General features: G+C 32.2%; 1 protein-coding gene across 7 annotated transcripts in view; it reads right to left on the bottom strand.

Annotated features, from left to right (window-relative positions):
• Window positions 1-12274, bottom strand: part of LOC114341504 (GRAM domain-containing protein 2A) — a 390019-nt gene that overhangs the window by 244275 nt on the left and 133470 nt on the right. For all 7 annotated transcript variants that reach the window (XM_050657718.1, XM_050657717.1, XM_050657723.1 and 4 more), the window contains exon 2: window positions 798-986. In XM_050657718.1, coding sequence (XP_050513675.1) covers window positions 798-986 — 189 coding nt within the window. The remainder of the gene's footprint in view (window positions 1-797; window positions 987-12274) is intronic.

Below are 12274 nucleotides of genomic sequence, written 5' to 3'. Positions count from 1 at the left end.
AAGAAATAAAGGCAAGGATAGCGACTGGAAACTGGCGTTTCTTCAACTGCTGAATAGAACATCATATATTAAAGTTAAGTAGTAATAAAGCAAGTGGTAATGAGTGGTTCATGAGTACAGTGTATGGTATGTAAGAAGTAAGGAAGGAAGTGGCCATGATGCATTTAGAACCTGACCTAGTAATGGAGATAAATGCAGCCAGGCCAAAGTGAGCAGGATTGTTACAAGAGCGATCGGTTAAGGAACTCTATCTATAAATCCAAAAGACAAAATTGCAAAAGACCTCAAATTAGCTGTAGCGACTATTTCGAAGTTGATTTGAAGAATATGGGAGTCACATGATGTCGAATAGCTGTTCAAGATTAATCTAGTTGGAACAGGTAGTTGGTCAGATCCAGGCCCAGCATATACTGTAGCACCGTGGATTTTGGAGAGTACCTACCTATTATATTATAATATAAAACGCTTTTAATTCTGACAAACTATGTCTTTATAGTATGTTATTTTTAGGATATAATTAAAATTCTTTTATTAGAATTACAAAGCACACACCACATCTGATGCAATAAGATTTCCGATGTCATATTTCCAAAATTTTGTTTTTATTTAATTAGAAGCTGAAATTGACTCATATACTTTTAGAAAATTATTATTAAATAAGTTTAATGAAGATACAGTAAACATGGTTTTGATTACATTTATAATTTCCAATTATATAAAAATGTTATGAAATACATGGATCAAAAGTTTAATTTTACTATATTTATAATTTTCAATTTATTATTAAAATGACTTACTTGTCACACTTGGAAAATAGTGCATGACTTGGACTAGTCTGACTGATTATTGTGGTGCAGCCAGGGCTTGAGGGACTGGGAAGTAGATCGGGAGATAGTGTAGTGCCAGAAGGATTGCATAGTACTTGCTGTTCTTGAGGTGTACTTGGAGCGGAACGAGCCCCCGCGCTCCCGAAATTACCAGACGACCTGAAAATAAAATAAAAACATAAATAGATTATTTTCATTATTTCGAGTTTTACATAAATATCTTTTTTTCGGTGCAACTATAGTATGTCGACAAAAATTCTTTACAAAGTTAATAAAATGCATAAATCATAAGAATTATTATTTTAATTTTACAAATTAATACTTAAGAGTAAACAGTAGCGATCAACAGGTAGCAACAAAATATAATTTCGGGAGATACTATCATAAACTTTGGCAACAGTGGTAATCTTTGACATTATCTAAGATTAATATTTTGACAATATCATAGTCGCGCTAAATGGAAGTAATAGAAAACGATTTTATTATTAATAAACAGATATTTATAAAAATAAACCAAAATGGGTGAAAATTTTATGTTAAGATAGGTATTTAGAAAGGTATTTGCATGAAATATCTAATAATAAATAATCATTTTTTGTTGTGAAGCGAAACAAATTTCGATTTTCGCATAATTTTGGCACAGTTTTTAATGGACTGTTCTTGGAAGTGTCACTTTATTTTTAGTTTGATTTACTTTTTCCATTTTGTTAAACTATTGATAATATTTTTAGAATAAAAAAACCTCCTAAAACTTTATATACTCGCATTAGAATTCGAAATATTTTTACGTAAAATATATTTACCTACCTACATATAACTAAAACTCACAATTAACAACAAACTATTCTTTCAAAGAGAACAACAAATATATATTAAATTAATTATCAATAAACACTACTTTCCTATGAAACAACAAAAACGAATTCTTAAATGAACACACTACTGCACTGAACAGATATCGATAAAGATGACAGAACAGATTAGAGAAAATATGACGCAGCTTTGTCAAAAGACAGTGATTATTTCATTCATAGGAGATTCTGACCAATAGAAAGCTACATAAATCTAAATTAAATCGATAATTTTTGATAATTTCCCGTCGTCAAGTATATTACGTCAGATGCCCTTCGTTGCTATGAAAAAATACATTCAGTGACATTAATGACAATTAATGTTTTAAAAATTATAAAAGTGATGACTTTCAACCGTAAAATCTGTGTGTCTAATTGTACTTACATAATTACATTACAATAATATTTTGGTTTTGAACAGTTTTATTCATGAAATAATCGCAACAAATTGCACTCGATCTGAAAATTAATATATAATTTTAGAGCTCTTGTGCAATTACTACTTATTATTTCATTAATAGGAGATTCTGACCAATAGAAAGCTACAGAAATGCAAATTAAGGTGATAATTTTTGATAATATCCCATCGTCAAGTACATTACGTCAGATCCCCTTCGTTGCTACGAAAAAATACATTCAGTGACATTAATGACAATTAATGTTTTAAAAGTTATAAAAGTGATGACTTTCAACCGTAAAATATTTTATATCAACTGTGTGTTTAACAGTACTAATTTGTACTTACATAAATAAATTACAATAAAATTTTGGTTTTGAACAGTTTTATTCATGAAATAATCGCAACAAATTGCACTCGATCTCTAAAATTAATATAGAATTTTAGAGCTCTTGTGCAATTACTACTGATAATTTCTGTATGTTGCCTAATTAGTTATTTAGTTATAATATGTTCGATTTCTTGTTAGAAATAAAAAATTTTAGTAATTCCAAGATTACACAAAATCTAGGCATGGGATAAAAAAGTTTATTTGAAGAAACTTTTTTTTTCTTCTTAATGGTGGTACAGGCTCCTTTTTTCAATATTTTATTTAGTTATAGAGTAATTTCCACATACTAACATATTTCTGAAATTGGGCTCTGTACCGCCATTCTTTATTATATTACGAATATGTGTGCCAAATATCTCGACAAAATATTCAAAATTAGAGCCGCAATCTTGGAACGCGTTTGTTGCTACCTGTTGATCGCTACTGTAGCCTCTTAATAATAATAATTTAATTTGTCACCCCAGTTTGCTATTTTGGTTAAGAATAAGGCAATGTTGTGGCTTATTCCCAACTAAAGTAGTAAATTTGACAGTATTAATTTATAAAATTAAAATATTAATTCTTCTGACCTATGCGTTATATTCACTTAGTAAAGATTGTTTTTGTCGGTACTGTATGCATATGCGACTGATCATCTTTTCTCAGAGTTCTGTAATATATTAACAAAACATTGGCAGGATTTTGTTAATATATTACATCCAAATCTGTCCCTCTACCAACTCTCCCTTTAGCATAGTACAGAGAAAAAATATGATATTGAATACTACTATATTCTTCCCTTATACCGGAAAGTAAGTGTATATCTTATACTTGACATACTTTTGTTGCCACTGCATGTGAATGCGTGTATGTATGTGAGTGTGAGGGTTATACACCATACGTACCTACGTACATGTGAGTATTTATATATATGCATAAATATATGTACTTTGATATTGGCTTGATCATTAACTTTTGATTTAAACCAGACCACTTAACTAACTTAACTAACTCTGGTTTTTTGTTGTTTGTAGCATTTAATTTTACTTTAACCCGGACCTGAAGATGCTGTGAATATTGTAGACAGCGAAACCGGTCGTCAGATATAAAATAAATTGTTTGTGAGAACGTCTCTTTTTTCTTTACTACAATAGTATGGACTCACACATGCAACCCATTCACTATTTAAATATTTTTTTCTAGAAGAGTTTTCTTGCATTTCATTATTTTGTGCAAATGCTTCAGGTAAATCGCACCCTAGAGGTAGACCGCATACTCTAGTAGCATCTATATTTCTCTTCCAGCTTCTTGTAGTAGTAGTAAGTACAAAGAAAGTGTCCCCATTTTTAATCTATGTAAATATCTTCAACAATTTGGTTAAATAAAATCCACAAGTAAAATAAATAATTCTTGTAACTGGCTGTAAACCATTAATCACAAAAAATTATCAAAACCCTTCACAAAGGCCAAAGTGTATATTTTATTTAAAAATCCCTTAAAGAGGTATATCACAGAACGTTTTAGAATTAAACAGTAGTTCATCATCAGTGCTTTTTACAGGTTAAGTAGTGAAAAAATTGATTTTTTGAATTTGTTTAAAAAGATTGATTTAATAATTTTCCGACCACGGCACCTCCCGGCACCCTGTGGATTTGTTATAAGGACCTCTTTTTGAGTAAGTTTGTGCAAAAAAAACGAATCGGAGTAATTTACCCAACAGGGGCGACGATGCAGCTTGGACTACAGCGGTAATTGTTAATAATTAAAAATAACAGCTTTGTAATAAAATAATGATAAAAATTCTTTATATATTCTTCAGGATCTTGAAGGAGGGATCTTAAACTTTGATTTGACCACTTTTTGATTTTCATAATATAATTTTTAATCGAGTTATTAAGCCTTGAAAATGGCCATTTTTGCATTTTTCAAATTTTAAATCGCGTATAACTCGACAACAATCAATTTTAGAAAAAAATGACAAGAGACCTTTTTTGCTCAGAATGTCCCAAGTTATCTAAAAAATTGTTCGAAATGAAAAAAAATTTTTTGAGATTTTGTTTGAAAAACATTGTTTAAACAAAAATCCACGAGGAAAAAAAATTTTCCTTTAGTTGGCTGTATACCATTTATTATAAAAAACCATGAAATCCTTTATAAAAGGTATATTTGTTAAAATCCCTATAGAGGGCTACATCATAAAACAAACAGAACTAGTTTTCAATCGGTTGACAGATTATCATCAGTGTTTCTTGAATCATACATGCTAACCACCAAAGTAAAAATATTAGGGTAAAAACGCTTTAAAATTAATCCGTCATAGGAACATATAAAATTGATGTGACTTTAGATATGGATGTACAAAATATCCAATGTTTCACGCCCTAGGTACCATTGAGCTAAATATGACTTGTTCACATCATGGCTGTGTAGAAGCAAGTCAACCGATTGAAAACTAGTTCTGTTTGTTTTATGATGTAGCCCTCTATAGGGATTTTAACAACTATACCTTTTATAAAGGATTTCATGGTTTTTTTTATTGTTTAAACAATTTTTCGACCACAGCACCGCCTGGCACCCTGTGGATTTGTTATATGAACCTCTTTTTGAGTAAGTTTGTGCAAAACAATTGAATTGGAATAATTTCGCTAACGGGGGCGACGGTATACTTCCGTCTAATTGGCATTATACAATTTGTTTCTAAAAATATGCAGATATAAAATTTATGCAAAATATCAAATGTATGCAAAATATGCCAAATATGCAAGAAAATGCATTTTGCATATATTCCAGCCTCTAGTTAATCTATAAAACATTCCGTGCTTAAAGAGAATGGGAATAATCATTTGCTATTCAGAAACCAGCCATTAAAACGCTTTAAACTAAACCCGGTGAATAATTAGAACACCAAAAAATAATTAAAATTCCAGATGGCCGTAAAATATCCGAGTTGATTAAACAGAAATTCTCACTTTACAACGTTTCGTTTATGTAATAGGTAATAAATAATTAGGATTCAGATCTGACAGCTGAATCGTAAAGAAAATAATTTATTGTTTATTGTCCATGACATGATAGCACGCTCTCGAACTCGAAAGTGAATGTTACTGTTTTATCTATTCTATTACCAAAATAAAAAAAATTACATAATTTTAAATTAATAATAAATACATAAAGGCATTTTATATTTAATTTCGATTTAGAGATCATTATTATCTCTCTATGGAGCATTTCGAACTTTTGTTCTCCTCAGGAGAGCTTGTAATGATGCTTTGAATCGAAATTAGACATATTCGCTAAGTATGCCAATTACAAAAAATTAATCAACATTTAGACGCACTCGCGACCTCTATTAAAGAAACGACGAAAATAAAATCTTTGGATTTCTTAATTCGGAAACAGATTCTCTCTTATACCTATTACCTATCCTTCTAAAATTTGCAAGGACTACAGGGTGATGAATGCAGAGACATGGGGAGTCTATATAGTTGCACTCCACAACACATCAATTCAACGAGGCAAAGATCAACAAATCTGTTTCCTAGTACTCAATACGTGAGTAAAAACGCAGGTAGATAAAGGCATTTTATATTTAATTTCGATTCAGAGATCATTACCATCTCTCTATGGACCATTTCGAACTTTTGTTCTCCTCAGGAGAGCTTGTAATGATGCTAAGATGCTAATGTCTAATTTCGATTCAGTGCTGCTACACAGGCTCTCCTAAGGCGAACAAAAGTTCGAAATGGTCCATAGAGAGATGGTAATGATCTCTGAATCGAAATTAAATATATAAAATGCCACTAGGAAGAATTTCCTGTAGCTGGCTGTATACCATTAATTACAAGTAAAATTTAATAAAAAATTTTGGTCTTGGTAAAAGGTATATTATTTTAAAAAGCCCTATAGGGCTACAAACATCGAACAGAACGTTTTCGCTCTAAAAAGAGCATCATCAGTGTTGCCTAAAATAAGTATAACCATATTAATTATCAAAATGTTGAACTTAAAGTGATGACCAAGGTAGAATCAAAGTTTGGTTATACTTACAAGAACATGGTGAGCCAACCAAAAAATACGAAGGTCAAAGCCTTTCAAAAATGGACTAAAAGTCACATCAAAATGCTAACATAGCAAATTCCAAAGGATGGATATAATCCCTAAGGATATGGCCCTAGGATAACATATGACTCCCACACGTTGTAAGTGGGTCAAAGGTAACAAATTAGGTCATTATGTTACAAGAGCTGACAGGCAACTAAGATGTGAGATATCAAAAGCGAATCTGTCTGATGTCAAGACAACAATTGTCAATGGAACTTGAAGTATCATGAAAAATTGGTTACACAGCTACTAAATTTATAGTTGTTTATAGTACAAGCAATGATAACAGCTAACATCAGTGTGTTGGAATTATAAAAATAAAGAGTTAGTGAGAATAGATTATCTAGATGTAAAATAGAAGGGGGGAATTTGAGTACCCACAATCATCAATGAAGTGTACGTAAATTGATGAAGACAGGTAGGCAAAACAACATACAGATAATGTAATGTATGGTTTATGTTTTGAAATTAGATAATTTATATTTGTGAACCAACACAAATGATGGCTGAGAGACTGGCTGAAAAACTAGAGACAAAATAGGGGTCGTGATATCAAATGCTGAAAAAGTTGTAAATGCAAAATCTTATTTATAAATTAATAAAATATAGATGGGTTCATCAACACAAATTTACAAGACTGAAAAGGTTGTATTACAAGCTTAGTCCAAATTTCTTTATTATGTCCTTTTATGTTAAATAACATCTAGGGCAAAGAAAAATTAATAACTTGGATAAAAGTGTCTAAGCTACAACTAAAGTGGGGTCAGATGAAGATAAGTGTTGAGTAAGATTATTGAGTATATGAGAAAATTAAAAATTGTGTTTATTTGAGATAGATGAGTTTGTGGTATATAAAGTAAATTTGACATCACTATTGAGACTAATGAACATTATTGAGAGACTGGGGACTCCAGAGACCAGGCAACCAAACAAACCAAATGATGAATGAAAGGTTGGCTGAATGGAATAACTACTAGATGTGTGAAACTTGAAAGATATATTGTACAGTATTATTGGTTGATTTAGTTTAGAATGAAATAGTTATGATTGGACACTAAACGAAAAACGGTTTGAAAAGATGATGTAGAGAGAATGGGATATATATTGAATAGATATAGTTGTGTACAAGTTGTGACAAATGGATGTTGCGGATATAGTTGAAATTGCTTTGTTTGGGAGAAGAAAAATTTTTTTGAAGAAAGGATTAGAAGATTATCGAAAATTGAGTGAACATGTGGATGTGTGTGAATAAGAAGAGAAAAGAAAGAAATAGAACAATATTGGTAGATGCGAATAATTAGGAGAAATAAAGTAATATAAGAAACAGATTTATAATGTAATTTATGAGAAAAGTTGACGATGTAACGGTTGAAAGTCACGATTGAAAGACACATGGCGATTAACACAATTTGGACTTCTCTGTTTCTCTTTGACTATTTCAAGATCCTCGTATAGGTCCAATCTCAGAAAGTTTTTATCGGGAATGTTATGTATTAGGGATACGTTATCAGGGATATTGAGAGTATGGTTGTTTTGTTTAAGATGTTGAGAGAAGGTTGATGTATTCTCTCTTTTAGTATGTTCAAGTGAACGGGAGGCAAGTGACCTACAAGTTCTCCCTATATATGTGGCATCACAATCAGAGCATTGCAATTTATAGACACCGCTACGATTCATGTAGTTAATAGGGTCTTTGGAGTTGGAAAGGCACTGTCCTAAATTACTTGATACCTTAAATGAAATTTGAATGTTATCAACTGATCTTTTAATAATATCTCTAATATCTCCAGACATAAAAGATATAAAATGCCTTTATCTACCTGCGTTTTAACTCACGTATTGAGTACCAGGAAACAGATTTGTTGATCTTTGCCTCGTTGAATTGATGTGTTGTGGAGTGCAACTATATAGACTCCCCATGTCTCTGCATTCATCACCCTGTAGTCCTTGCAAATTTTAGAAAGATGGGTAATAGGTATTAGTGATGTAACGAATATTCGTATTCGCATTCGCGAATATTCGCATGTTTTTGCATATTCGCATTCGCATCCGCATTCGCGAAATTTGTGCGAATGTTTTGCGAATATGAAAACCAGAAAAAAAAAATAATTTGAAGATAATATTAGGTTAATAAAATCAAAATCTATTCACTTCTCATCTTTTTTTATTAAAAAAAGGTAACTTAACCTCAAACATGCATCTACTCTCAAATGGAAAAATGCAGGAGACAACAGCAGACAAAGAGACGGAAGATGGAATGAAGCGATAACTCACTGGAGACCTTGGGACCACAAAACAGGAAGGGGCAGACCACAGATGAGATGGTCGAATGACCTAAAAAGATACGCAGTGACCAGATCGACAGCATTAGCATTAAACCGAGAAGAGTGGAAAAATAAGAGGGAGGCCTACGTTCAACTTTGGACAAATCAAGGGCAATAGATAGATAGAACTTCACCTTGTATAATCACATTATCAGCCTTCACTTTTTTTTATTATTTGGTATTATGTAATAAAGCTTAAGGTGATACAGTAGCGATCAACAGGTAGCCAAAACGCGTTCCAAGATTGCGGCTGTAATTTTGAATATTCTTTCGAGATATTTGGCACACGTATTCGTAATATAATAAAGAATGGCGGTACAGAACCCAATTTGAAAAATATATTAATATGTGGAAATTACTCTGTAATTAAATACAATATTAAAAAAACGAGCCGGTAAAAAAAATACATTTTCTTCAAATAAACTTTTTTATCCGATGCCTAGATTCTCTGTCATTTTGGAACTACTAATGAAATAAAAAATTTTAGTAGTTCCAAAATGACACAAAATCTAGGCATCGGATAAAAAATTTATTTGAAGAAAGTGTATTTTTTTGTTCTTCTTAATGGCGGTACAGGCTCGTTTTTTTAATATTGTATTTAATTACAGAGTAATTTCCACATATTAATATATTTTTCAAATTGGGCTCTGTACCGCCATTCTTTATTATATTACGAATACGTGTGCCAAATATTTTGAAAAAATATTCAAAACTACAGCCGCAATCTTGGAACGCGTTTTCGCTACCTGTTGATCGCTAAAGATTCAGATTGATTTACACTAAATGCCAATTAACTTTTCATTATAAATTTAGGAAACATTACAAAAATTGAAACAAATTAATAAAAACTGAATACTCGCATTCGCATCCGCATTCGCGAATGTCGGTAGCACATATTCGCATTCGCATTCGTATTCGCGAATGTTCAAAAAATGACATTCGTTACATCACTAATAGGTATAAGAGAGAATCTGTTTGCGAATTAAGAAATCCAAAGATTTTATTTTTAAATATTTATTTGTTTGAAAACGGAGTCTTTTGGGTTTCGTCGTTTCTTTAAAATAAATACTTTGTTTATTATGGGAAAACAGGTTGTATTTTAATAAAAATTAATAAACATTTTCAAATTCTTTGCAACCCAAAATTGCAGTCATATTATATTTCTAATTCAATCCGAGAATACAGCAAGCACATCTACCGGTTTCGGGACTTCTTAGCCCCTCATCAGGAGATACATATGCTATTCTCTATATGCTCATATCTACAAATGGCAGGGATGCCCTAGCGACATCTGCTAGAAAAAAGTTTAAGTTTTTAATCTAATGGCACATAAAATGATACCATTATATATCCTACCATAATAAAAACAATGGAAAACCTTCTAGGTTACACCATCCGAGGCTTCTAAAAATATAAGCCATACGGATTCCGAAACTATAGGAAACCGGTAGAGATGCTTGCTGTACTCTCTGATTGAACTGGAAATATAATAAGACTGCAGTTTCGGGTTGCAATAAAATTGAAAATGTTTATTCATTTTTAATTTATATATTTACTCTATTTGGAGTACTAAAGGAAACATTATCGCTGGAGATTTACCGCCTGAGCAGATGAGATGTGAATTATAAATTGTAAAATTCCCTCATCTTCCTGTAGTCTCCTAATCCGTATGGCTTGCATTTTTAGAAGCCTCGGATGGTGTAACTAGAGAAGGTTTCCATTGTGTTTAATCTGGTAGGATATAAAATGGTATCATTTTATGTGCTATTAGATTAAAAACTTTTGGTAGGCGAGCAAAGTATGCTAAATATGCAGTCACTCGAGAGCTTTGGGGACCTATTGGGTTGTGAAGAGTAGGTCCTAAACCAAAAAAATTTAAGTAAAGTTTTCCATTTTAGTGGGGACTTGTCCGTTTTTAATTTAATTTTTCATTTCCAACAATCGTTTTTTTAGATTATAGCGCCATCTATCCATAATTCGAAAAAATGTCTCGAATAAAAGTTACTTATTTTTAAGTAAGGAATCCAAATCTGCAATAAAAAATGGGGGCTCCTATTTAAGATTTTAAAGTAACCTCCCACCCCACCTTCGTGGGGGGTCGTGTTTGGTACCATTCGATAGATTTTTCAAAAATATTGAATAAGTGTATTTTTCAGTTTTTAGATCTGATGTTCATTGCGCGAAATATCGAGGGATTCGTATTTAAAATATTAAATTTACCCCCCACCTGTCTCAGTGGGAAGTTGTGTTTGCTATTATTCGATAGATTTTTGAAAAGTATTGAGTACGTATTTTTTAGTTTTTCGATCTGTCATTCATTTCGCGAAATATTCGCTTTTTTCTTGTGAAACTTTGGGACTCACCATTTCCTTATGCCCCGCTCAAATCGTCAGATTTTTGAAATATACACTGTTTTTCATGTACTTAACTTATCTTATCTTAATCTGACGATTTCGACTTCTTCTAAGGATAGATTTTTTTTCGGCCCCCCTTAACGAATTCCACTGCATTAAGAGCCAATATATGGTAGAGGTACATTTTCAGGGTACAAGGTTTCTCCCTATGTAATAATCTGACCCGCTCGAGTAACTGCAAAATCCCCGCTTGTGCTTCCCCACCCTTAATATTAAACTAAGAGGATTAAATTTTGTAACAACTTTCAACAATAAAATGATAATGACCATACAATTTTGGAGTTCTCTGTACTTTCCTTCTGTTTCTAGACTGATTTTACCTTCTTTCCCAACTTAAAATATTCACCATTTAAGACTTTGTAGTCCTCTCTCATATTTTAGCCAAATCATAAATGCGATGGTCAGACCAAGAAGATTTCCTAAGAAATGAAAAGAAGCACAGGTACTATGCTTCGGAAAACAGGAAGAAATACAACACTTCCTCAAAACTCCAGACCAATGAGTCTATTATCATCAATATTAAGCAAAGTTGCAGAAAGGGTAATAGTAGTTAGGTTAAAAGAAGAGTCTGAAACAATAGGCACGATCTTCTTCTTCACGTGCCATCTCCGCGACGGAGGTTGGCAATCATCATGGCTATTCTAATGTTAGATGCTGCTGCTCTAAACAGTTCGGTTGATGTGCATCCGTACCATTCCCTCAAGTTACGCAACCACGAAATTCGTCTCCTTCCTACACTTCTCTTGCCCTGGATTTTCCCCTGTATAATCAACTGAAGTATGTTGTATCTCTCATTACGCATAACATGCCCCAGGTACTGCAGCTTTCGTGTCTTGATGGTTTCCAATATTTCCAGTCTTTTGTTGACTCTTCTCATGACTTCGTTGTTTGGTATATGCTCGGTCCATGATATCTTCAGGATTCTTCTACACACCCACAGTTCAATAGGCACGATACAGGAAGCACAATTTGGTTTCAGCACTAAACACT

Source organism: Diabrotica virgifera, chromosome 8 (assembly GCF_917563875.1).
Source record: "Diabrotica virgifera virgifera chromosome 8, PGI_DIABVI_V3a".
Classification (NCBI taxonomy): Eukaryota; Metazoa; Arthropoda; class Insecta; order Coleoptera; family Chrysomelidae; genus Diabrotica; species Diabrotica virgifera.
Note: the sequence above shows the minus strand (reverse complement) of the source record. Positions and strands in the feature narration are given on the sequence as shown.